The sequence below is a fragment of the Eublepharis macularius genome, chromosome 3 (assembly GCF_028583425.1).
Source record: "Eublepharis macularius isolate TG4126 chromosome 3, MPM_Emac_v1.0, whole genome shotgun sequence".
NCBI lineage: Eukaryota > Metazoa > Chordata > Lepidosauria > Squamata > Eublepharidae > Eublepharis > Eublepharis macularius.
This window is the reverse complement of record NC_072792.1, coordinates 114,836,763-114,863,954: the sequence shown is the minus strand read 5'-3', so window position 1 is coordinate 114,863,954 and position 27,192 is coordinate 114,836,763. Positions and strand designations below refer to the sequence as shown.

The 27,192-nt window shown below is 40.9% G+C and overlaps 1 protein-coding gene across 2 annotated transcripts in view; it reads right to left on the bottom strand.

The window, feature by feature from the left end:
• Positions 1 to 6,257: 6,257 nt before the first annotated feature.
• LIPI (lipase I) overlaps positions 6,258 to 27,192 on the bottom strand; it is a 42,299-nt gene continuing 21,364 nt past the window's right edge. The window contains exons 7-10 of one of the 2 annotated variants that reach the window (XM_054973654.1): positions 25,478 to 25,573; positions 21,982 to 22,093; positions 16,024 to 16,197; positions 6,258 to 11,680 (exon numbers count right to left, since the gene is read on the bottom strand). In XM_054973654.1, the coding sequence (XP_054829629.1) occupies positions 11,593 to 11,680; positions 16,024 to 16,197; positions 21,982 to 22,093; positions 25,478 to 25,573 (470 nt within the window). In that variant the 3' untranslated portion in view covers positions 6,258 to 11,592. The remainder of the gene's footprint in view (positions 11,681 to 16,023; positions 16,198 to 21,981; positions 22,094 to 25,477; positions 25,574 to 27,192) is intronic. The other variant, XM_054973655.1, reaches the window with a different exon arrangement.

Sequence of the window (27,192 nt, the reverse complement as noted above, 5' to 3'; positions counted from 1 at the left end):
AAGGATACTGGATGTTTGAAGCTTCTCTCTCTCTCTCCTCACCATGGACTGAACTCCCTTCTCCAGGATAGGTAGATATATTTACTCCCTCTTGCAATCCCCAATTTCTGGCTACATTTCCTAGGATTCTGTGTGTGTGTGTGTAATTATTTCCCCCAGTAATTGGTATGTATGTGCATGAAGTTCTTCTGTGCAATAAAAAGTTATTGTTTGATATTAAGCACCAGACTCACTTGTTCTATTGTTGGAAGGGACCTGGTATACAAAGGTGACAGATCCCAGTTACCACCTCTCGTATAGCCAGCTTTCTTGCTAGCTAATTCCCCCATAAATCATATTTTGCAAGGAGACCACTTCCGGTAACAAACTAGGCCAGCGTCACCAACCTTTTTGAGCATGTGTGCACTTTTGGAATTCTGACACACTGTGGTGGGTGCTGCCATAAAATGGCTACTGCAGGAAGCAGAGCCAGACACAAAATGGCTGCCACAGCTTCTCTTCAGTCACACAATCTAAATTCTTGTGCTGTAGTAGCAGCTGCTTCCAAAGCAACACTTTCAGAAATATGTACAGCTAAAACCCCAATGGCCAATCAGAAGAATTGCTAGGCAAAAGCCCCACCTAGCCCTGACTGTTACCCAAACCACTATACATGTGGAGGCCCTGTAACAAGCAAAGACGTCCCCTTGCTGGTCTGGAACAAACACATGTTGAGTGGAGTATTTAAATCAATATTTTGGGATCTTTAAACTGTGTATACCAAGATCTAGATATAGACCAGAACTCAGAAAAACTAGGGGGGATAAGAACTCTTAAAATGCAAAGGGGTTTTATTGAGATAGCATAAGCTGAATTAAACAACAGTTACAAGAAATGAGAGAGAGAGAGAGAGAGAGAGAGAGAGAGAGAGAGAGAGAGAGAGAGAGATTGCAAAGCAGCAAACCAAAAACCTTTCCCTAACAACTACTTGTCTATAAGGGAAAACAAAAGTTTGGGGGAAGCATATGACTTGTCCTGTAGAGTGTGGAAATCCTGTAGAGTCCTGATGTGAAGAGCAGAAGAGTGGCTGTAGAGACAGAGACCAGCTTCTGTCTCCAAGGCACCTGTGCACAGGGGCAGTAGGTGGAGAAACTGCTGCAAAGCATTGGGAATTTGTGGGCTCTACTAATAGTACAGATGTTCATGATTTGGAATGTGCTTACCATAAGATGAGGCAATAAGTGAACAAAAGACCAGGAAGTGACAGATGGCCATCTCTGGGAGGGTGATGGGTCTATGATAAAGCTGATCAACTGCAGGATCCTGCCCTTCATAAAGGCTATCAAAAAACCTAATTCTGGAGAATCACTCAAGTTTAAAGTGGGGAGGAGACTGATATTGACGGGGAGTTTTCCTAGTTTTCATAAAAGTTAAAAATGCTTCCTAGAGGAAGTCTGGAGAACACAGCCCTAAGGAGGGCGAATAACAAGATTAAGGAGAATGACAATTAAGAAGGCAATAAAGGAGAAGGTATCTCATTTAAGCTAACTAGGAGGCTCCAATTAGTGCAAAACGCTGCAGCTCAACTGTTATCAGGAGCGAGCAGGAGCAGGAGCATCACTCCCATCCTACAGTCACTCTATTGGCTACCTATCAGTTACCATGCTCAGGTCAAGGTATTGGTTATTACATACAAAGCTCTTCATGGCCTCGGTCCAGCATACCTGTGGGACCACCTCCCTCCCTATGTTCCTCCACGGCAGCTTCGCTCATCTGAACAGGGTCTCCTGCAGGTGCCAGGCTGCACATGGGCGAAATCAACAGCAGCCCGTACACATTCTCTGTGGTGGCCCCTATCCTGTGGAAAGACTTGCCTGAGGCGGTCAGGAGAGCCCCCGCTCTCCTGGCTTTCCGCAAACGATGCAAAACTGAAGTATTCAAAAAGACTTTTTACTCAGATGGGAGGGCTGTATTGTAGGGATGGGGTCTCAGATGCTTCACTAATGAATTAGGGACCATTATCTGTTGCTTTAAATATGCACTCCTATGTACTACCTGTGCTTTATGTTGTCTAATGTCAATCCTAGAAGTTATGATGTTGTTTCATTATTTTCTTCTACTCTATGGCATTGTTTATGGATATGTCCTTGATACTGTATGGAAATGCTCTTGATATGGATTGCACTAATATCATATTGTGTAATCCGCCTAGAGTATCAGTGAGAAAGGCGGACAATAAATAAATAAATAAATAAATAAATAAATAAATAAATAAATAAATAAATAAATAAATAAATAAGGAAGGAATCTTCCTATAAAGTCACTAAGATTAGGGGAGGAACTAGATGGAGCTGTCCTCTGCTCACTGTCTTGGAGACTGGATCATTCATTAGGGCCAGATTATTCAGGAAGGAGGCTCCAACGTCCTTGGGGAGAATGGTCCTTCAAATTAATCAGCCTGAGGTGGGCCCTAGGGAGGAGCAGATCCGTATTCCATTGCTGCTTATGGACTCACCACCTTCTTCTTGGCATACTCACTATTTAATGAACCGCTTCTTTTAGCTTAAATTTAGCAGGATGCAGACTCCATTTTCTAGCCTTAAGCCCATGTTAGAACTGAAGCGGAGACCCAAAAATGGCCCCCTCCTTAAGGAAGGGTTTGGGAGCTACATGATTATTTTCTAAAAATACTTGGAAGACACCAGGAAAGATGTCAGTGGGTGCCATAGCACCCACAGGCACCAAGTTAGGGACCCCTGAACTAGGCCACAGAAACAGGAATAAAACAACCAGAAGAACCCAACTAGTTCTAAGAGACCCAAATAAATATACTTTTTTATTTTTAACAAAGTGCAAGTGCTGTAAGTGCAAAAACTTATAACATTATATTACTACCGTTTCAAACATTGCAGATTCTCCTGTATGTACCAATGCTATAAATACAGTGATGGAAAATCACAATCCATCTATACATTCAAGAAGTCTATTTGAATCCTAACACAAGGTAAGTATCCACGTCCAAAATTCAGAATGATAGCAGCTTGCTTTTTCTTCTCCTTTACAGGCAGAACATTCCAGGAGGAAAGCAGAGGAGGCAAAATCTCCTGGGCAGTTGGCAACGGGTGCGCCAGCCTTGGTTATATCCTGTTTCGCCTATACACAGAAACAGGAATGCCTTTTCTCTGAAGACACTCATCTACCACCGAGCCAATATCATAATCTATTTCTGTAACATCCTTTGCGTATGCGTGTGGCTGTCTACTTATTTATGATGTCATGCACATTATAAGAATCTTTTTACAATAAGGGCATGCAAAAGACAACAGTTTTCACAAGAGCCATGCTGCTTAGTAGTTGAGTTTTTTTTTTAATGATGCTGGTTTAAATGTTTCTGGTTATTAATGACATTGAGGAGGAGGAAGAGAAACTAAAGCCCATCTTGCCACTGATAGCTTTATTATATTATACCTATCCGGGTCTTTTGTGGTACCCTGCCCCTGAGTGACAATTACTTGGATGCAACAGCATGATATAAACCTTTAAAAAATTAAAACATTTCTCAAACTGTTCCATCATATAAGTATATAAATATATATATATATTCTTCTAATTTTGATTTGCTCTTGCTATTCCCCTGTGAAATCGCATTAGTTTCTATAGAAACCACTATGATGTGAGGGGTAAATTTCCTGAAAAGGGTTTAAGTATGTCACTTTATATTAGCTATAGTACAAAATTATATAGTTTCCTGAGGATGACTCTCATATGTAATATAGCTATATGTACAATTCAGGATTAATAGGAGCCCATTGTGATGTTTCTTTTGTGGCCTATGCTAATCTATGAATGGATACCCACCTGTTCTACAATATTGATCTTTTATTTGTAAGATCATTCCTGAAGGAAAAGGTCACTCTTTACTCAGATCCACAGCACTTGATTATAAGGTCATACCTCGTACAAACATGCCTTTGTCTGAAGTTTGGCTTAAAGCAAAGGAAATCTGTTATCAAGCGAACTAAGAAAAAGGATGCTCTCTCTCACCTTGCAGAATAGTTTTAATCACTCACTACAAACAACAGAGAGAATTACCAAGAATGCAATCTGTTAACAATCAGGTAGATTGAGTTTAATGTTTGTAATCATCTCCTTTCCACAATTGTTTGTGGCATATTGATTCCAAATGAATGGAATAATTTAAGGAGATGTTTTCGAAGTTGCTTTGTCTACAATTTATGTGAAAAGGCTGCCCTCTGCTGGCAGCATAGATTTAATTCCTTAAATCATCCATACTCAAACACATGGTGGCATATATGTTTCTCTCTCTACTCATTTTACCTTCTCAAGGTCTCTGAGAGGTTATGCTGAGAGAGAATAACTGTCTCACAGTCACGCACTTTCTCCACTCCTGCTCAGACACTCTAACCATTGTTTGGGATTTAGATGGAACAACACACTTAAAAATCAAAACTATATTTGGGGAAAGACATTTTTATAAGCATTGACTGATATCTTCTTATTGTTCTGTGAGGATTCCGGTACAGATATGCAGAGCAACTCTCATACATGCATAAGAACAAGTCTTGCTGGATTAGATCAATGTCTATCTTGATCACCATTCTAGTTCCAAAAGTGGCCACCCAAAAGTTTAAGTAAAATATAAAGTTGAACATAGGAACATAACAGGTGCACCACTGGAACAGAACACTGGTCTATCTTGTCCAGCATCCTGGTTCATTCAATGGCCAAGCAGTTGCTCTGGAAGTCAACAAATAGGACACAGGGGCCAAGACTTCCCCATATGTTATCTCCTAGTACTGGTATTTAGTGGTTTACTGCCCCTGATGGGCAAGATTCCTTTAGATACAATGACTAGTAGCTGTTGATGGAGCTATCATTCATGAGATTCAAGTACAGTAGCATCTTAAAGACCAACAAAATTTTCATCAGACCAACACAGCTACCCTCATGAAATGTTTATCCATAAATTTGTCTAATTCCCTTTTAAAGCCATCTTTGCTAGTGGCTGTCATTATATCTACCAGCAATGAATGCTGGAATGAATTCACTAAGTGAGCAATATAATTCCTTTTGTCCATGCTGTATCCATTGCTCATCACCGAGTTCCAGTATTATAAGAGAAAAAGATCCATCCACTCACTTTCTACACCACATGCATACTTTTATAAATCTCTATCATGCTCACAGTGTCATCTTTTTTTCTAACTTATGCTCCAACCCCTTAATCATCTTGTTTTTCCGCTTGTGTACATTTTCCAGTATCTTTCTTTGATGTACAGGTACCAGAACTGTATATGGTATTCTAAATGAGGTTACACCATAGTTCTAACAAAGGAATATTGGTCACTGATTTCAATTAAGCATACTTACAAGTATGACAGAATACAGGGCCAGATCGAGGGGGGCAGGGGGGGTAGTCTGCCCCCGGCGCCACCAGGGAGGGGGCGCTGGGAGCAGCTGCCAGCTGCCAGAGGGCACAGGCAGCAGCGTGGGCAGCCTCGCAGCCCCCCGCACTGCCTTTTGCCTGCCCCGCAGGACAGGGGGTGATTGGCTTGCCGCGTACCCCGTCCTGCAGGGCAGGCAAAAGGCAGCGTGGGGGGCTGCAGGGCCGCCCACGCCATTCGCCTGTCCTGCGGGGCAGGTGAATGGCACGGGTGGCCGCGCTGCCTTTTGCCTGCCCTGCAGGGCAGGGGGTGCGTGGCAAGCAGGCCACCCCGTCCTGTGGGGCAGGCGAAAGCAGCGCGGGGGGCTGCAAGGCCCCCTGCGCCATTCGCCTGTGAGGAGGCGAATGGCGCGGGCAGCTTCCCAGCCCCACACACTGCCCCCACCATTCCGCCCTGTGTGATGACATCACCAAAATGATGTCACAATGCAGCGCAGGGAGCGCGCATGAGAGGTGATCAGCTTAGGGTTGCCCCGGGCACGGGCAACCCTAGATTCGGCACTGACAGAATATATACTGTTTGTAGTCCTTTGCATCAATGGATTTGTGCTCCTGCAATTGCATATGTTCAAGTAACACCCAAAGTAGAAAAGGTGTCATGAGAAAACCCCATACTGACTTTACTCATGTGGTTCTGCAGAACGCGCCTACCAGACTAATCCCACAGTTGTCCCCTTACTGCAAAGTTCATACACAAAGGAGGATCAGCACAGAATGAATATGGACAGAGTATGACTTGTAGGAATTATATGTATATGAGATATATCTGAGAAAGGTGGGATATTTGGACATACAGGTAGGAATATTCAATTAATATCTGAAAATGTAAATGCTTTATTGGAATACAGTCATGGACACAGTCTTCAAGTGTTTGTTCATGGGGTTGCTAAGCAGCCAGAATGGCCACAAGGCTGCCATTGGCAGGGCTTCTCAGATGTCACAATTCAAAGCTGAGTGGATGCATGCCCATAATTTAAATTATAAAGCCATATTAACACGGGCTACTGAGTGATACCTTGTAAGTGAAAATAGGGAAAGCAGTACTTGCTTCAGGTTTCAGGGTCCCATGTAGAAGACATCCATAGAAGACCCTCTTAAAATACAAGGCATAGCCCTTTTCAGAGCGTCCTCCTTATCCATTGTCAGTATATGTTTGGTGAGAGTGAGTACATAAGAGATGGCTTATACTTTTTATTCTTGGTATTACCCCAAGGGAGAGGGTGGGTGAGTTTGTGGGCAGTATCAGCTAAGGAGAAGGCATATACAAATCATCTTGGTCTTGCCTACTCTCTTTGGCAATTTTTCCATTTCTATTTTAATGGATTTTTATGTAATATGCCATTTTACATCATTTAGAAGTTATACATAATTTTTCTGTCATTTTTATACTATTGACAGAGAGTAATTTAATGACAATATTTCTATTGAATGTCATTAATATGATCAAGACATAAAGATCATCTGAGTTTCATCCGAGAATGGAAAAAGCGGAAACTTGAACTTTTAATGCAAACCAGAACTGTTATGAAATTGGATGTTAATATCCCTATTTCTCACTGACCCGCCACTCCCCGCCCATAGCAATGAGAACTGAGTCAAAGATTTTAAAAGCAGATTAAGAAGGGAATGAGGAGCTGGAGAAGCAAGCCGCAGGTTCTCTGACTGGCTGTAGGTCCCCTTCCTGAGCAAAGGACCTGGCATTATCGGACTATATACTTTCACACCAGGCATGGGGCTGTTCCAGAGCCTGCTATTGTACACATACAGACAAGAGTTTCATTTTATGGGTGTGATGGTCCTACCTTCATCTGCAGTTGCAGGCTCCCTTTTGTCAGTGCCTGACTTGGCTCCTTGAAAAGAAGTGTGTGGTGTAATTATCCAAATATGCTCTATATCATACTTACAATTCCTTTGAAAGCCAGGTAATGTGCAGAAAGAGCTTCTTCTGTGTTTTTAAAGATACTCTGTAACCAACAGTTATCACAAAATAGGAATTTGCCTAGGGCCGTATTTGATTCATTTGTGAATAAAAAATTACTGTTATAAATTTAGTAGCAATAATATTGTTAACTGTATTCATTTGTACTTCCACTGATATAATAAGTAATACATATAATCCGCTTTAGTCTTCCTAGCATATGGATGCAGAACAGTTTTAAGTACTTGACTACAATTAAGTGCTAATTAAGCCCCTGTCATTACTTCAATAAACTACTTAGAATTTTTACTGCTTTACTCTTGGGATATATTTTATTCAGATGAGTAGCCACCTACCATTACTGTTAAAGTGGAACTCAACTTATAAAAATGTAATTAAGTAGAACTACCCATTCCAGTTTGGCTCTGGGTGACGTTTGCTCCTGTAGGAATTTGTCAGATGTAAGACAATTTCCAGAAGCCTCAACACTTCCAGGGTTTTTTGGTAAACCCTCTCTCCTGCATCTAATTATCTCTTCAGTCATGCTTTGTATATACATCCATTACCTTTACCTTGAAACAGACCATAAAAGCCAGGTCCTCACTAATTAAAAATGCACGCCACAACCATAACTACTTTTTTTAAAACCCTACAGCATTGCAAATATAAAGATTGTAGGAAGCCTGCCACCACAGCAACACTCAATATAGAAACATACCACCCACATTTTCCTTGCTAGTACAAGATGACACAAGAAGAAAATGAACATATGCACATCTTATTAAGAAGTCAGCATAAGACACTCAGCCAGGATTAAGGGTACCTAAGCAACAGAGCATTACTGACACCCACTGCTAATTCCAAAGGCTACTAGGCTGCCTCATTCAATGCTTTACCTACACTAAAATGTTACTTCATCTTTAGATATTTGTGCACTTATGTCCACTGGACCTTTGGTTCCTGAGTTGTGGTGTTTGTGTAGGCCTTGCCTTGCCTATTTTTGTGAAAGAACCTTTATGTTGCTAGATGCAGTTGTCTTAAGAATTTGTAGGTTATAAGTAGGCTGACTAAAGACTGAAAAACTACAATGTTTTGTACAGCTGCCCTTAGAATCAAACCAATTAAAGAGATGTTTGGTAGCAACTAGCCAGAAGAAAAAAAATACATACGGAGCTCAGTTCCAGACTGCAAGTATGTCAATTGAAAGTGAAATGGAACTGTAGTTCTTCTACTTATTCAAAGGTTAATATTGTCATTAAGTTTGAGGATCTACGATTGACTCTGAAATGAAGATGCCTGCTATTAAATACTGCTATTAAATAGAAATCCTTCTGAAGGTAATTGTTTAGTGACCATGACAGTGACTGTGATCTTAGTCAGTGTCATATTGTGTCTGCTGGATAAGTCCATGAGCTCAACTCAGCAATGAATTCATCAGATCTTAAACAGAATACTTATCTTTCAGCAACTAATTACACGTTACGTTTTCCTTGTGTCTGCTCTGGGTCCTGGCAATCAGATGTACACTGAAGTTCGGTGCTCAGAGCTCAATAACGAGGAGTGCAGGGACCAGTTTGGACTGGGAACAGGGGAAGAAAGGGTTTAAGCCTTCCCCCATGCTGTTTTCCTGACGTGAAGCTGCCCAGAGGTGTGCTAATTGCCCCACCTCGTGTGCAGATGGGCTGCATCTAAGTTTCCCCCTGCAGCATTTCTGATCTGTATGGGGGGGGGGGGCTTAAGCCCCTTCTTTGCGCACATTGCAGTCCTGATCTGAATTGGCCCTTGTGTGCATGGAAATTTAAGCACAGAATTTAACAGCACATCTGATTACCAGGACCCAAAGAAGATATGAGAAAATATAGAGTAGCTAGGCTTTCAGCCTCAGCCCTGCTTCCAAAATATGGGAACTATATTACTCCCCCTGGAGCTTTTAAACCTAGGTAGGCAGGTAAGTACATAGGTAGACACAAAGTTTTAACTATCTAGAAAATACAGTTATAGATAGATGCTAATGATTTAGTATTTATAAAGTAGCACAATGTAATTTATAATTACTATATATTATAACTTAATAGTTGGCTCAAAATTAATTCTTTTTTCTCCTTCTGTGTGAAAAAGCATGTGTAATGCTAGTTATTTCTCTAATGTTTAGTGTTTCTAGTATTCAGTTATAATAGCTATATGGCCCATGAAAGTTACCATATAAAAATATATGTCGTGTGGGTCTTATTTTTACACCCCAGCAAAAAACCAATAGAGCAACAGTATAATGGGGGAAAATATTTTATCCAGTTATACTGCCCCTATGTGTTTCATGTACGCTTCTTCAGATAAATCTATAATAAAAACAGGGAAAAAATAAATTACCATTAAAAAGCAGAATTAAGAAATTCAGTAAAAATACAGGAAACATTGAGCGTATGAATAATGCATAAATGAATCACAAATCCATGAGCATGTTTCAAAAATTATACAGGTGCAATAAAGGAGCATTATACCAATTATATATGGATGGAAACAGATCTTAAAATAAAATTTATACAGATCACAGAAACTTTCAAAGGTTAAAAAATATGTATATACAACTAACGAGTAAAATTGTGTAGCCAAAGCAGTTTCCACAGCAAGAGTGATTCTTAAAAGCTGGCTATATGACAAATTATTCTTCAAGTTAAGTGGTGGTGACTATCATACCTAAAAAATGAATTTTTATCACGGAGAGGGTATATAAACCTGTCTAAATGTTTCTGTCCTTCTGGATAACAATAACATCCAAGAAATTAATCTACAATTTATATGCAATTTAAACCTGATACTCTCATCCTGTATATCAAGCCAGTACTGGAATGTCAATAACTGGGCTGGCCTGCCTTTTCATATCAAGAAAATATTTTCAACCAAGGGCCACCATGCAATACTACATTCCAAAAAAAGATTATCAATAAAATATACAAAATGTTCTTCAAAATGACCTATATACACCTCTTGTGCCATGAAAGAACCCATAGCTATACCTTTAACTTGCCAATAAAATGTTGCAAGAGAGTTCTTTGTCAAAGTTATCCCTGATAATGCCATTAGGAAAGATGGAGAGGGGGCATTATCAATTGTGTCTTGTTTAAAGTACTTTTTATAATACATAATGCCTCCTTCTAAAGAATGAAAGCTTCAAATTGTTATTTTTATATGGGATAAAAACTGAGTCAGACCATCAAACTTCTCTGTCTGAAGCTTTGTTGTTGTGGGAACTGCTTTGGCCATACAACTTTACAGGTTAGTTGTGTATTTATCTGATTTGTGAAAGTTTCAGAGTGATCTATATAAAATTTGTTTTAATATTATTTGTTTTTTAAATGACTGTTTTTTCTTCCCACTACACCATTGCTCTTTTGTTTTTTTGCTCCATCTTTGGTGTAGCTCTATTCCTCTTTACCATTATGAAACACTTCCATATTATGTCATAATCAGTGTCTTTTCCATAATTTAAAAAAAACAAATATCTATTTTAAAAAATTAACATTCCCAGATGACTTTGGTAATCAGATAATTAAGCATTAATATTAAACTCATTAGTCAGGGAATAAATACCACTTAACTCAGTAGAAATACTCAATAAATAGGTCACACATCTTATACTTAGGCTCATGGAACAAGATGAACAGAACTTCTGTTCATATGAAATATTGCTTCTTTGTCCAGTTTGTAGCACTGATATCACAAAAACAGCTAATTTATTCAATTCTGCTTCAGTTTAGCAGTTTCTGTGGATCTTTGGCCTCTAATGTGCACAAGTAGCCCCCTCAACTCTCCAGCTCTACACACGCACAAAGGGATGGCATGAAAAAACTTGGTTCTTTGATTTAAGACATCCCCTTGAAAGAACTCCATGTATAGAATATGAAAGTTGTGTGTGTGTGTGTGTGTGTGTGTGCGCGCGCACTTATGCACAAAGCAATGACATTTTCTGTCAGATACCAAATTAATAGTCCTTTGTAGAAGTGTCCAGCCAAAGTCTACAGAAAGATTATTTGATTTTAAGCATGCTAATAAAAATGCATCTTTCACACATCACAAATATCTGAATTTCTTGTAAGACTTCAATCTGTGATCTTCAGAGGTAGCCACAGTTATTGGAATTCAGCCACTGTGAAGACAGCTTGTTGATCTTTACATCATTTCTCATTTTTTTTAACTTCATGTATAAGAGAAGGAACATTGACAAGAGACAGTTTCACACATCAATCTCATGGCATGGAATAGGCCTGAAGCTTGTTTCAACATTTTCCAGTAGTATAAAATCATATCTACAGAGATGAAACCTAGAGAGAGAGAGAGAGCGCGTGCATGAAAAAGGAAGTGATACACGGTCAAAATAAATGTAACATTTAATTTTTAATATGTATATTGTAAAATAGAAAAGAGTACTTCTACTTTTTCAAATCTAGCCCATGGAAAAAACAGGAAGGAGAGGGATCAGGATAGACATGGGCACAAACAGAAAAAAACCGAACATGGTGTTCGTTGTTCGTTGCCATCCACGGACAACGAACAATGAACATTGATGAACATGATCCTGTTCACGAACATATTCATTGTTTGTGGGGGCCAGCAGGCTCTCCTCCAGCCATCAAGATCCCTACCACACCACTCCCAGAAACCCTACCTGAGTAGGCAGCAGGAAATGTACCAATAATAAATAATAGCTTGGCCCCAGAGCCTGGCAGCAGCCCTGGAACTTGAAGGGGTAGATCCGTACGGCACCTCTCCCAGAAACCCTACCTGAGCAGGCAGCAGGAAAGGTACCAATAATAAATAATAGCTTGGCCCAGAGCCTGGCAGCAGCCCTGGAACCTGAAGGGGTAGATCCTTATCCCACCACACACAAAGAAAATTCAAGCTCCAATGCACTCACCCTGTCTCTCTAACAGCAGCTGTCTCTCCCTGAAAGCCAGAGCTGGGAGCCCCTCTCCCTCCTGGTCTTTTCCTCTTGTAACAAATTTGGAGCTCCAGTTCACACTTGGAAGGAAGACCTGCCTATCAAGCTAAATTGGGCTTAGATTGGGGTTTCCAGGGCAGCAGCTGGAGTTCAGACAGAGTTCAGACAATCCCTGCCTAAGTTGCCAAGGGAATTGATTGCAGGTGCCAGGGTGTCTGACTTGATGAACAGCAACGAACAGCAATGAATGAGGCTTGCCACGACCACCTGTTCATTTAGAATGGGGCCTCACGAACAGCTTGTTTGAGAACAGCAGATTGGGCTGTTTGTGGTTTTTTTTTAGTTCGTATTGCTGTTCGTGCCCATCTCTAATCAGGACAATTAAAACACCATCTGCTCCCCATCTCCTTGAGACATTTGTATCTTTGAGATACAAGACATTTGTATCTTTGTATCTATGTTGCTTTAGCCTTTTGGTACCATCATAAAACTGACTTGGTGGCCTACCTTACATACATGATCAGGGTCTAATATACCCACGGAGGAGGAGAGTATAAAGAGGCTCAGCAGTACTTTGTATGGTGCCTCAGTGGCTCAAAAGGAATGGAAAATGGAGGGTCCGAAAGGATAGGCTTGCCTTCTCCTTCACCTAGCATGGAATGCCCATGCCAGCAGGTACTATTTGGTAATGCTCAGCATGGTAGTTAGTAACAACCGTCTTTTACTTAGCTGCAGGCCTAGTACAAGGCAACTTCCTATATACTGTGTGCTCTCTGTATTTAATATTCTCTGTAGTTCAAAAAAAACCCTTTCTTTGGTTAAGCTAAGCTGAGCCAATGTGTCTTCACTTATGGGCCTTCTGCTGAGGCCACTGCCAGCACTTTGCACACACTCAGAGGCTCATCAGCTCCGTCCCAAACAGCTGGTGAAAGGACAAGCCTGTTTAGTTTGGGGTGGTGGCACACTACTGTAAGGAATCAGTGATCAAGAGGGAGGAGGGAAGACACCTCTGCTGATCATGAAATGGCTGTTGAACAATAGCAAGCAGCTGGGCTTGGGCAAGTCATGCAAGTTCTGTAGAATAAGATGGTTGCTACTGGCCCTGGCCCTGATGAGTTCTCCCTCAAAGGTCAAAACAGCCCAGGAAAGCACCCTGACTTCTCCCTCTGCCTTTTACTCATAGAAACCAAGGCTGGAAGACTGATGCTTTTCTTAAAGCTATGGGCAATTTTTAAAAAACATTTTGGGGATTTTTTTTACACAAACATACACCATTTTAAAAAAAAGATTTCAGATTCTTCTGCAAACCTGGGGCTTTTCTCCGAAATATTTTTTTTTAAAAAATCTCAATCTGAAATTGAAGGGAGGATGCATTTTGTGAACATTTTCCTCCAGATTTTGATGACTGACCAAGAGTATTGCTTCCTTCAGAAAAACTCAAACTGAAACCTCTAAATATAGAATCCTTTGACAGCTGTGAATTTCCTTTCACCCTCCCCAGCAACAAGCAACCAGTCAGATGCTTGTTCAGTTTTCTTTTACATCAAAGGGGTTTTTTTCTCTAGAAAGAGTGAGGTTTTCACAGTCTATTAATTTGATTAGAGGATGGTTACTAAGGGCAAATACCCATAAGTACTAAGGTGCTTATAAGCTTTGTTTGCTTTATTTGTAAGATTATATGATTGATTATGTGAGGACATTATTGTTTCTAAGATTTTTAAAAAGGTAGTCAAACAACAGCTGAATAGCCATAGTTAATGTGAGGAAATCACATCTGAAATTCAGCACATTACTAAAACTTGCATGATTCACAGTCAATTCTAAGCAAAGTTACACCCTCCTAACTCTTCTGTCCTCCCAATACAACAACAACAAATAATAGCAAACATACAATATGAGTAAGCTTTCTCAAAATTTTGTTCATGCTCTTGGTGTGTCACAAAAGAATATGTACTTTGAAACATTATTCACTGATGCTTGTGCAATTTATAATAATTTTCTTGTTGAATGTAATTAACATTTAGCTGTTTTGAGATTATCAATGAGTATTTATGTTATTATAGTAATTATGCATAACGACAGAAATTATATATGTTCATATCAACTCCACATATTTTACCAAACTACATGATGCAATTATATACTATAATCATGTTGTAATAGACTACATAGGATTTGAAGATGAACTACTAATTCAGTTGTCATTTCCAGGGCTGGATGACGTAGGGGGGCAGGGGGGATAGTCTGCCCCGGCGTTGCCAAAGAGGGAGCGCCGGGCGCAGTTGCCAGCCCCAGGAGCGCGCTGCCAGCCCCAGGAGCGCGCCTGGGGAAAGGCGAATGGCGCGGGCGGCCTCCCAGCCACCCGCGCTGCCTTTTGCCTTTCCCCAGGACAAGGGGTGGCCGGCTTGCTGCGCGCCCCTTGTCCTGGGGAAAGGCAAAAGGCAGCGCGGGTGGCTGGGAAGCCGCCCACACCGTTCACCTTTTCCCCAGGACAAGGCAAAAGGCAGTGCAAGTGGCTCAGAGGCCGCCCGCGCCGTTCGCCTTTCCCCAGGACAAGGGGTGCGTGGCAAGCTGGCCGCCCCTTGTCCTGCTGGGCAGGTGAATGGCGCAGGAAGCCTCCAAGCCACTCGCGCTGCCGCCAGCTCCGCGGTGTGCCGGGACAGCCGGCTTGCTGCGGGGGCGGGGGGGGCGCCCCAGCGTGATGACATCACGGGAGTGACATCATCACGCAGCGCCAGGAGCGCGCGCGTGTAGAGCCTGACTACGGTTGCCCTGGGCGCTGGCAACCGTAGATCTGGCCCTGGTCATTTCAATCAAACGTTCATAATTGCAGAGAAGCCAAAAATAACCAGTAATAATAGTAAAGTAAACAATAGCAAGCACATGAGATATATATGAGATGAGCAGTGCTGCCCAAAGGAAATATAGAATAACTATATATAAATTCTGGCTCCTCCATGTGGATTAAAAAATCCCATTAAGAGAGTAAGGAGATTCATATATCTGTTTAAACCAGGATTTCATGTAGTATTTAATTATACTGTGTCAATTGGATCCAGCCTAGATGAACTGCCGAAGCTATATACAAAAATATTGCAGCACTTGTGCAAGAAAACCATCTTGCTGCTGCTACACTCAGTGGAAATGCACCAAATGTAGATGTCCTTGGCCACTTGAACACTTCAGCTTCATCACAAATACTGGTAGTTCTCCCTTTTTTGTATCCCTCACTAATCTTTGTCTACTGATTGCTTGCAGAGCCTGCCTGTATGATACTTTTGTACTTTAACTGTCCATATTGTTGCATGTCATCCCCAAAGACATACCACAGAGGTTGAGCTTAGCAAGTAACCTTCATCACCCATCTTGACTGGTACTGTGGCCTCCTGAGCTTCCTTCAACTGTGGCCTCCTGAGCTTCCTCCCATGCCACCCTCATCTACTTTGTCCTCTCTTTCATGAGGTCACTTAGCAAAGTGACTTGATGGGCAGCTTAATGATCATGAAATACATCTCTATAAAACCGTATTTGAAGGAAGAGTTCCCTCCTTTTGTAGCTTCACAGAAAATTATTCCTCCATGCAAGTGCTGCAGTAGATCTCATGCTGCTTTTAGGATTTGCCTTATGGCTTTGTTCAGTTCTAGGCAATATAAAGATTTCCACCAAGACTGCCCTCCCCCAGCAAGAAAAGCAATTAAGCTTTGTTCAAAAGAATAATCTTCTTACCTTTCAGAATTTGACAAAGATCTTAATCTCATTTGGAGGACCCTAAGCTTGTACTTTGGGCCAACTACATTCTTTGTAGAAAATGTCAAGGTAATTTTTGATACATTGTCAAAATCCATATAAAATCCAGCAAAGATCTTGGCTTGTCTATACTGGTGAAATACTGCTGCATCACTAAGGATAAATCAAGGTAATTGTTAAGTTGATACTGAACAGCCTGATTCCCTAAAGCATATTCAATATTAGCAATGAGAGTTCTATGAGAGCTCATCCTATTCCAAACTGGCAAAATTTGTGCTACATCAATCCAAATGCAGTTATCAGTTACTTATTTTAGCCTGCCACTACTTATTTATTTAAACATTTTATGCCACCTTCAACCCTTTCTGTTCAGGGACCCCAAGGTGGTTGACTGCATTTGGTTTGGTGAGCCACAAATTATTCAGGCCTGCTCTATTTAAAGCTCCCTTCTCCGACAGAGGATCATGCTGAGACATCCTCCTCTCCCTGCCCCCATGATACCACAAATATGAAGCAGAAGAAAGAGCCAAAGAAAAACACACATGGTCAAGATTCCACATCATTCTAATCTCTGTCTGACTTTTCAAACCTATCAAGGATTCTGCAGCTATTGTAAAATTTAAAGTATATATTACTTCAGAAAATGAGCATTCCTAATTTTCCCCCCAAAAATAAAATAAATGCTGGGAGGAGGGGAGTGAAAGATGATATGACAACTATTCTCACATCTGATTCTCCTCTACAAATTCTCCTTGAGATACTTTTTCTTGCCATCCAGGCATACTTCAGCTTTAGAGTCCAGCTGGAAAAAATAAATAGTTTAGAATGACTTAGGGGAGAAATGGTGGGTGGGAGAAGGGTTAAGTGCCCTTACATAGATTCTTCCATTAAATGACACCCCCATTCTACGCGCACACATCCTTGTAGTATCACCAAATATGGGATATATTCTTACAGTAAGTCCTTTGACTTCAATGGATTTAGAAAGATGTACCTCTGCTTAGGACAGCACTGTTATAGTGCAACTGTAAGAATACTTTCCTAAGAATAACCCTGATTGAACAGATGTGGGTAGGATCATGAATAGACCCGATTAGGATTGCTCTCTTACAACGCAATCCTAATCAGGTCTACTCTGAATCCTACTCAAGTCTATTCAATAGGGCTTACTCCCAGCAAAGTGTTAATATGACAGTTGTTTTTCTATAGTTGTTTTAATGATCTGTCGTTGTTACGTTTCTGTGGGGAGGGGTTTCATGGAGTTTTTGGGGTAGTCCTGTTGATTTTGAAGGAAATTTCTGGTTAGGCTTTAATAACAATTAACTGTAGATGAGAGCTTAGATATTTTATAAAACACAACATAAATTTCAGCTTAGGGTTCAGTGTTCTCAAAAAGAGAAGACTTTGGTTAGGCTTCCCCCAAAACAGCCAGGGTTTTTCTTTAATGGAACCTAGAGTTTACTATTTTAAAAAAATATTAGGCTGTTCTGGGCTTCAAAACAATTGAAGCCAAGTGTTGTTGTTTTTTAATTAGAGTTTAGGCTGATCTTTTAGTCTTCCAAAAATTGAAATCAGATTTTGTAGGCTTGGAAAAAATAAAAGTTGTAACTACCAAAAATTAATCAACTTTTAAGCTAGAAAGTCAGAAGCAGGTTTTTAAAAGTAATTAAACAGAAGAATGTGGTGGCAACATCTCTGCCAGCATTGAAAACAGTTAGTGGCACAGATTGCATGTCACCATGGGATACTTGGTGACTTATGGCAATGCAAATTTTAAGGCAGCAGCAGAGGTTGTGGCTCTGAAGTGTATTTAATACATGGCCCACTTCTTTCACCTGGTGGTGAGAAATGTCCTGGGTCTGGATTCTGCACAGAATCCCAGTTTGAACACTGCAACATCAGATTTCCAACATCTGCTCCAGAATTGCCAAAATATCGTGGGCTACTTTGTGCACATTTTGAAGGCTACCCACCTGGACCCACATGGTAAGGGATGGCCTGCTTAAAACATGGTTTCAATGCAGAAATAGAATGAGCCCATCAATTTCCCCATTGATGTTGCCAATTAATGCTTACTTTGATGCAGCAGCTAGAAATACAATGGATCAACCTAGCTATGAATCAATGATAGACAAAGAAGGAAACATAAAAACTTGGCAAGAAATCCAGGCACAAGGCAAAAACATTCCTTGGCTGAGTTATCACCAAATAGTATCAAGATTGAAAGATCAAACTCTCAAAGAAGGCGCAAGTTGAGAGCAAAAACACAATACGAACTATTAATATCTGGAGACTTGTTGCATCTCTTGGGGAAGATTTACAAAATATTACTGCAACACCACACAGAGACAGAACAAGTCAAATGATAAAATGGAGGCAAAATTTTGGGGAAACTATTCCGATGGACTTATGGGAAAATTTATGGACTAAGGATATAAAATTTACAAGCTGCCAGTTATTGAGAGAAAATTGGTATAAAATGTTCTTTAGGTGGTACATTATTCCCAAAGATATTGCAAGGATTAGTAAGGGTTACAGTGGACATTGTTGGAAATGTCAGCATATGGATGCAACATTTTACCATATGTGGTGGACGTGTAAGGAATCACGAAAATACTGGATAAGAATACATGAAAAGATGCAAAAGATCTTCAAACTCAGATTTGAATTAAACCCGAAAAGTATGCTCTTAAATATTTTACCAACTAATGTGAGAAAAGAACAGGGAGACCTCTTCCATTATATGGCGACGGCAGCAAGAGTAGTATTTGCAGGGAAACAGAAAACCAATGCTTGTCCTGGTCTCCCAGATTGGAGAGATAAGATTCATGAATATGCTTCAATGGCCAAATTGACTACGTACTTACAAAATAGACCGATAACCAAGTTCTGGAAAAAATGGAAGGATTTCTTCGATTACTTAGGCTAAACTAATTGACATAGAGCTTAGAGGGAGGGAGAGAAGGAGCGAGAAGGAGAAATGTTATGTATTTAGGCTTAGGGAAAACAAATATGTAATGTTTTGTTTATCAGTTCAAAGAAATTTAAATCTATTGCTTGTTTTACTCTCAAAACTATTATAACTGTACTGTTTATATACTTATCGGTTGTATAAGATTGTATAATTTTAAATTTAATGTCCAATTTTGAAGGCTATCCATCTGCTTCACCAAAAGGCATGTAAAAGCACTCCTGGAACTCCACCTGCACCATGCTTGAGTGCATAGAAGAGCACCCTGGACAAAGTGGCTTTGGAGGTCAACACTGTGCTGGGGGAGAGACTGTTCAGCAACAAGAAGTGGCTGACTCTGCAGGTGGAGGTCCTTTAAGCCCTTGAAGATGTTTACCAAGGTGCTCTTGTAGGACACAGCAAGCCTGAGTCTCACCACTCCCTTAACCTGAATGCTTCAGAGAAAGATGGCCTCTCTGGACCCAGGCAAAGGATGTGCAGACACTGTTCCAGCAGTGTATGTGCTAGTGAAGAGGCTGCAAGAGGGCATTGGGTCTTTCCTGGAACTTCTCACTAACAGAGGATCTACATGTGGGACCTGTGCATCAAGGGCAGCCTTGCTAAGTGTGCCAGTCAGCTCATTCACCAGAGAGACAAACACTTTTGCAGGCCAAGAGGGGTATGCTCCCTCCAGCAGGGGAAGAGGAGGAGGAGGAAGAAAGCAGCTCTGCTGCTCCCCTAACTACTCTCTGTTTGGGGGCAGGGTCCCCACCACCATTCCTGAAATGGCCATGGAGACGGAGGCCATTGGGAAGGCACCTGCAAGAACATAAGGTGCATAAGCGAAGCTTCAGCAAATATAATGATGAGGGACTACCTATCTGAGCTCTATGAGTTGTGTGCCACCAATCCACTGAGCTACTAGGTCAGGAAAGAGATGGTCTGGCCTCTCTGTTGTGCCTCAGAGTCCCATGACCTCTGACAAGCATGAAAAGTGTGTGTGTCTTTTCTCAATCAGCCAACATTGTCAGCTTGTGCTGTTCACATGGGCTCCCCTAGAAGTTTGAGCAACTGATCTTTCTGAAGGTCAGTTAACTGCTCTTCAATTACCAAGCCTTTTGACAGCAGGAAGTGAGTATGTGCTTGTGCCTGCATCTGTTTGGAGAGTCAGGGAAAAACAATCTTTTCAAAACTTAAACTTAAAACTCAGAACCAGAAAGAAACAATTTGAATGGCAGTATATAAAAATCCACATTACTAATTGAGTTCTAAAAGAAATTCTTTTTAAAAAAATCTCAGCTGATTCCTAATTACATGGGAAAGATGTTGGTGGGGTTCAGCAACTTGTGGCACAATTCTGTTAAGAAAATAAATAAGTACAATGCCAGAATGTTGTTCCTGCCACTCTCAAAATGGAAAAAAACGCAAATATCACTGGAACAAGACGTGTTCCACAAATAGACATGATTATGTCAACTAAAACAAGCAGAAACCATCATAGCACGTAAAATGAAGCTCATGAGTGCTGTATTGGTGTTGTGTTTATCTTAAAAAGAGGGGGAGGGAACTGGAACATCAGTGAAGAAGGGCAGCTCCTGAGGCTTCTCCTGTGAGCCACTGATGGTATAGGCTACAAACTGCACACAGAGGAGAACCTGGGTGTCCCACATCCCCTTCCTCTCACTTTCTGAAGCCTTCCTTGGGGAAGTAATGTTCCCCAAAGAGTATCGGATCAGGTTCAAGGTCTTGGTATTGACCTATAAGGCCCTGTGCGGACTGGGGCCAACGTACCTGAGGGACTGTCTCTCCCCGTATATTCCCCAGAGGACCCTCCAATCAGGAGGAAAGCAATTGTTATCAGTCCCTGGCTCCAGGGAGGCCCGCCTGGCCTCGACTACAGCCAGAGCTTTCTCAGTCATGGCTCCCACCTGGTGGAACGCTCTGTCTACCGAGACCAGGGCCCAGCAGGATTTGCTATCTTTCCGCCGGGCCTGTAAGACAGAGTTGTTCCACCAGGCTTATGGCTAAGGCTGGGCCTCCACTGGCTGGAGGATACAACATCTACCCCCCTCCCTGTGAAAGCTGCCCAATACTGTTCTTAAGCTGCTGCTATATTCAGTTGTATTATTGTATTATTTGTTATTAATTGTATTGCCACCATCAGGAAAAAGAGTGCTGCTATTTTTGTTTGATATTTTTGTATGATGTTTTAAATGTTTTAATATGGAATGTTTTAAATGTTCTTAATGTTGTTATCCGCCCTGAGCCTGCTCGTGGGGAGGGCGGAATACAAATATGATACAAATAAATAAATAAAATAGTGTTTGTGTGTGTGTGTGTCAGTGTCTTGCCCGGTCTAGTTGTCTACCTTGCCATGTTGGTTTGGCTTGTGTTCTCTGATTTGACAAGTAGTCAAATAACTAGTCCGTGGTTCTGCTGAAATCCTCTGGTTTGACACTGGGTGTCTGTTCTGTTTGCTTTTGGGCAGTGGGTGTTCATTTGTCCTGGTTTATTTCGCCTGGAAAAAGCATGGAATTTTTTCCCACAGGAAACAATGGAGAAAATTAGGGTGGAATGGTGCATTATGTTCAGGGGTCTGTAGAACTGGATCCCTTGATCCAATTCATGAAACTTGGTTGGTATTTAGTGGACAGGCAGGACTAAATTCCCTGCAATTCTGGTGTCATTTGCTTGAAAAAGTCAACACACATACACACACACACAGCGGGGGGGGAGTACTTGCATAGGGAATAACATCTGAAAATGTTCATAATTCTGAAATGGTGTGGGAGCACCCCAATATTACAGAATACCAATATAGAACCCATTCCCGAAATCTGAAAAAATGCCATTTTTTTCAGGTGCATATCCCTACTTCAATCCCATCTCTCACTCATTTCAATAGCCCTTACTTCCAAGTTAACATAATTGTAGCCAAAATCTGATTTGCCCAAAGAGGAAAAAATCAAGTGATGTAATAAACTTGCCTATTTATTTTAGATTCTGTTACATTTCCTGTGTTATCTGCTATCTGGATTCTTATAAAACCTCTCCTACTGCTTTTGTTCCAGGTAATGATATCCACAAAGTAATGATACACTGGAAAACATAAAATGCAAAATGTAACACACAAAGCAAAATTAACTTACAGATTTCACTGCCACCGAGTGCAATTATGGCTTTACATAGGGACTAGACACATTCAAAAAGGATACGTTTAACAAAAGCTATTAGCCATAATGGCTAAATGAAGCGTCCATGCTGAAAGGCAATGTACCTCTGAGCACAAGTTGGTCAGGGCAGCAAAGAAGGCTGCCTAAAGCTGTTTTCTTTGTGCTTGTGGGCTTGCTAAAGGCATCTGGTTGGCCAGTGTGGAAAATTAGAGACCTAACTAGGGATACTTCCATATGGTTTATTTGCCCCAGTTGGATGCTGTTGGAAAATCCCTTTTTCCCTGCTTTTTCATGGCATTGTGGTTCATTGTAGTTTCTCCTGGCTTTTCTCTTATCTTTCCCAACTTACTTAGCTGCAAAGTTTTGGGAATGATTGCAGCAAAGTGTGGATGTCTGTTGACATGGGTAGGAAACTTTTGGTTTTTTCCCAATCCTGACCACATGGGCAGACATTTTCCTTGTGATAACTCCCCAATGTGGAGATATGCTTTTACATTTATATGTCTGCAATGCAAGGGTGAGAACTGATAGAAAATGATAAACAGATTGTTAATGCATCATATTAATAAAACAGAATTTGTTTGTTGATTTAAAAAAAACTGCAAAAGCCTTGGTGATATGTGGGCAAGACACTGGGACAGGGAAACCAGACATGTGGAAGCCCTACTGCTGCTGCACTGTATTAGTTGCTGCAGCAGTAATGGGAAAACTACACAGTCTGCCCCTACACATGGAAAACACATAGAAGACCTTTATTTTGATCCAGCAAGGCTCTTCTTATGCCCGTGATAATTAAAACTCATACCACTATGTTGTGTAATGGGATGTTTACCTTCTATAATACCATGACTCAACTCTGATTCCCATGATAATGCAACAATAGCCCAATTTTCCTTCCAAGTCACTGTAGGAGGGAACTTCAGTGAATTACAATGGGGAAGTAAGAAAGATAGAAAAAGGATCAGCAGCAACTTCCAGAATGTCACCATGGCACCCTTTAACTGCCCAATGCTTGTGCAACGTCACTAATATTATAATTTCAGTATAAATAATTGCAGCCCTGAAAATGGTAGAGAAATTCTAATCAATGGATAATAATCAGTCCTTCTCCATACTTTTTAAAAAACAAACCTTGTTGCCAGTTCACAATACTGCAGTAACAATAGGAGCCACAAATGACCAACTGGGTGTAGATTGTAGACCTCGCAAGCCAATATACTATTGGCTCCCTGACCCACAGACTCCAGCCCTCCAAGCTGTCATGACCTGTCGATAGTGCACAGCCCCTCCCATCCTCTTTGACTGGATTTCAGCTCTTGTATGTCCACAGACATTATTTTCATCACCTTCCTCTTTCCCAAGCAATAGCCTGGAGTTCCCTAAAAAGTCATGCTGAAGGTCAGGGGAGGGGCTTTACAGAACTATGTGTCTTCCAGCATGTGAGATTACAGCAAGAAAGAGCAATAATGAGAAACTAATCCCATCTCTTCTATATCAGAGGAACAAGACTCAAATAAACAAAACTAAGGTTCTCACAAAAGTGAGGGGACTGATTTTAAAACATTCCTCTTGCAGTTCCTATGTTGTGAGGCATATTTTGTTCTGGAATGCCAGCTTTGTCTCCCTTGGCATGGTTGGGCCCTCAGACCAGGGGTCCTAGATCACTTGGGTGGATCTTCAGCTTTTCCCTTGGCTTTTTTCCTTGAGTTTTGCACAAGTTGCTACTGTTTCTTTTTCAAGTCCCTTACGCTCTCCCAAACCTCCACCAGACTTCCTCCTTCACCCCACTGTGCCTTCCTCCAACACAATGCCTTGTCATCAAGGAAGTGCTGTAGGGCTGCTAAGGTAATCCCTGCCCTGGCTACCAGCCTCTCTTCCCCTTGTCTGGACATGGCCAAGACTTCCCTCTCTCCCTGAGACACAGAGCATTCTCTACTCAGGCAGCCGTCTCCTCCACTCACTGGTTCATCTCCCTCATTTGAGCCAGTGAGCTGTAGGGCTGAGCCCCGCCTCTCCATTGCCAGCTCTGCACCACTTCTGGCCCAGTTGCATTTGCATCCAGCTGGCCTAGCTGGAGTGCACAGCATCCATGCAAGATCTGTTGTGCAGCCCCACACCTCACAAATTTCTTATTTTCCCTGTGTCCCATGAACCCTTCCCAGTCTTCAGCCTGTTCTCGTCTGACATTTTAATCCCAACCAAACAATTTTCTCTTCTCGCAGCAGTATAATACAAAAAGATAGTTGTAATACAACAGTAAATGAATTTTCTATCAGAAAGATAGTCTGTATAAAATGCTGATCTATGGATAACTGGCTAGTCTAATTTTCTTTAGTTTAGGATCTCATGATACTTGATGGTATTAAGTGATAGAATCATAGAATCACAGAGTTGATCTTTCCAACTCTAGTCCAACCCCCTGCCCAGTGCAGGATCAGCCTAAAGCATCTCTGACAAATATTACACATAGTATTATGTGTAAGTTGTGAAGTTTTATGTTTACTATGGAAGATACTCAGGATATCTTTAAAGAGAAAACTTAGTATATAAATCTTAAAATAAGTCATAAAATGCACTGTTTGGTCATATGGACAACAAAGCTAGTACTGGTCTTGCTGCCATCACACCACCTGCCATTCTTCAGACCACATGTAGCTTGTAAGAACTGAACACGCTGAATGGGTTTATTCACCAATGTGGTTTAGTGGTTAGCATCTCAGATTAAGATCTCTCAGAACCTGGCTCAAATCCACACTTGGCTATGGACGTTCACTGGGTGCCCTTGGGCCAGTCATGCACACTCAGCCCAATGCACTTCAGGGCTGTTGTGAGGCAAAATGGAGGAGAGGAGTACAATGTAAGCAGCTTTGGGTCTCCAGTGGAGAGAAAAATGGGGTATAAATGAAGGAAAGAAATAATTGTGAAATCAAAGTTCCACACAGGTGTTATTTATCTATTTGAAAATGACAGTGACATAAATGTCATGTGTCTTAGATGAATGGGTGTACAGCTTTAGCTGGCTTGCTGTCTTTCACTGTACTTCATGAAATTCATCTTTTACTACCCAATGCAAATCCAGTTCTTTCTTTCATATCCAGCTCATTTGTCAACTCCTACCAGGTTGCCCAAATAATTTCCTGTGTTTAGCATTTTCCCCTAACACATGGATCTTTGGAGCACAATAGATTTCAAAATGATACAGCAACAAAGAAGCAAGTCTAATTATCTGGACAGTAAGAAGTATTTCATTCATAACGCTATTATACAATGAAAAACGGAAAAGGTGCAAAAAGAATGGTTAATCACTTACTACAGAAAGGCTTTTTGTCTGAAGTGTCAAAGTAAGCTTTTGTCATAGGGGGTGTTTTTTCAATTAAATGGTTCTTCCATTTATCAGCATAATAACCTGAAATTCAAATTGGAATATGTTCAACAAAAAATTAACACACAGAGAAAAGATAAAATCCTAAAGATGGGTTTTTGTTGTATACTGTTTGGGGAAATCAAACTGGAATCAAATCACAAAAACCTGGACAAGTTATGCATGCTAAATTCCAGTACATGGTGTTTATGAGAGCATGCAGTCTCCCACCACTCTAGCAAAAAGATACATTTTTCTTTCTTTTTCTAGTCATTTCATTTTACTTGATTTATTAGACTCATAAAAAAATTCTTACAAGCTAGGCAAAAACCTGTCCAAAAGATGGGTTGGAGGGGAAACAATAAGAAAGTTGCAGCAATTGCATTCAGTTCCCTTAGAGAACTGGCTAGTTGTTGTTCTTCGGTTTATTTTCCTACTTGAGCATGTACACTAGAACTTGCCATATAATTCTCTACAAAGTACAATAGCAGCTTACACAGCTTGATTAAACAAGATGAAATAGAATTCAAGAATGTAAATTTTAGGATGTGTTCTGACTGTGCTATGCCTCACTCTGCAGCTTCTAACATAAGCAGAGAACTGCAGAGGAGGAGAACAACCACCATTCAGAAATGATGGAAGGATTCTTTTCTAGTGTCATGATACTGGCCTGCCGTTCTGGTGTAGACTGAAAGCAGCCTCTCTCTGCAAAGCACAGCAGGTAGCCAGTGATCAAGATGATCTGACACTTTCATCTTAAGGCCACATGGGATACCCAGCAGAAAAGAGCAAGCGTCCAGTAGCACCCTGGACTCTTGCTCTTTTCTACTGCTACAGACAAACTAACACGGCTACCTATCTTGATCTATCTCTATGCAATACCCAGCGCATGCATCACCAAAGGATGCCCAATCCATTACGACAAAGGGAAAGAAATTCTAATTCACATTTTTATATACTGCAGGTTGTCTATGTATTGCAACATATTCTACAAATAACAAATCAATCACTTTTCCTACAAGGAATTGAGACCAGCATTTTACTGGTCTGCTCAGAAACTTACTCAGGCCTATTCCAAAGAAAGCATTCTTAGGATTGTCAACCTGTCAATAACTCCAACAACCTCATCAATTGGAGAAACAGTGAATTTCACAAGGCTATACTATAAAGATGTATATCCTAGGAAGGTATAAATTCGATTTCAGATAGTTATGGAAGAGACTGTCCACTGGCAACACTTTGCCCATTTCAGCAGGGTCTTCCGCAAGTGCCAGCCTGCAAATAGAAAAGATCAACAGCTGCCTGTACAACAGCATTCTCTATTGTGGCCCTCACCTTGTAGAATGGCCTACCTGAGGAAGTCAGGAAGTTTGCCAAGCTTGTTATTACACAAACTATGGGAAACAGAACTGTTCAGGAGGGCATTTTTATAACAGGGTTCTGTGATAGTGGAATGGTTTAGAATTGAACTTTTAATAAACTTTTTATTATGATTCTTATACTGCTTCTCTTCAATTAAGAGCTCAAAGTGGTTCACAACAGTTAAAACCAATACTAACCATAATATATTCAATAAAATCATATTTAAAAAACAGTATAAATACTTAAAACTTTTCTATTCCCAACTGCAGACTATAAAACCCTGCAGATAACATAACATTGTG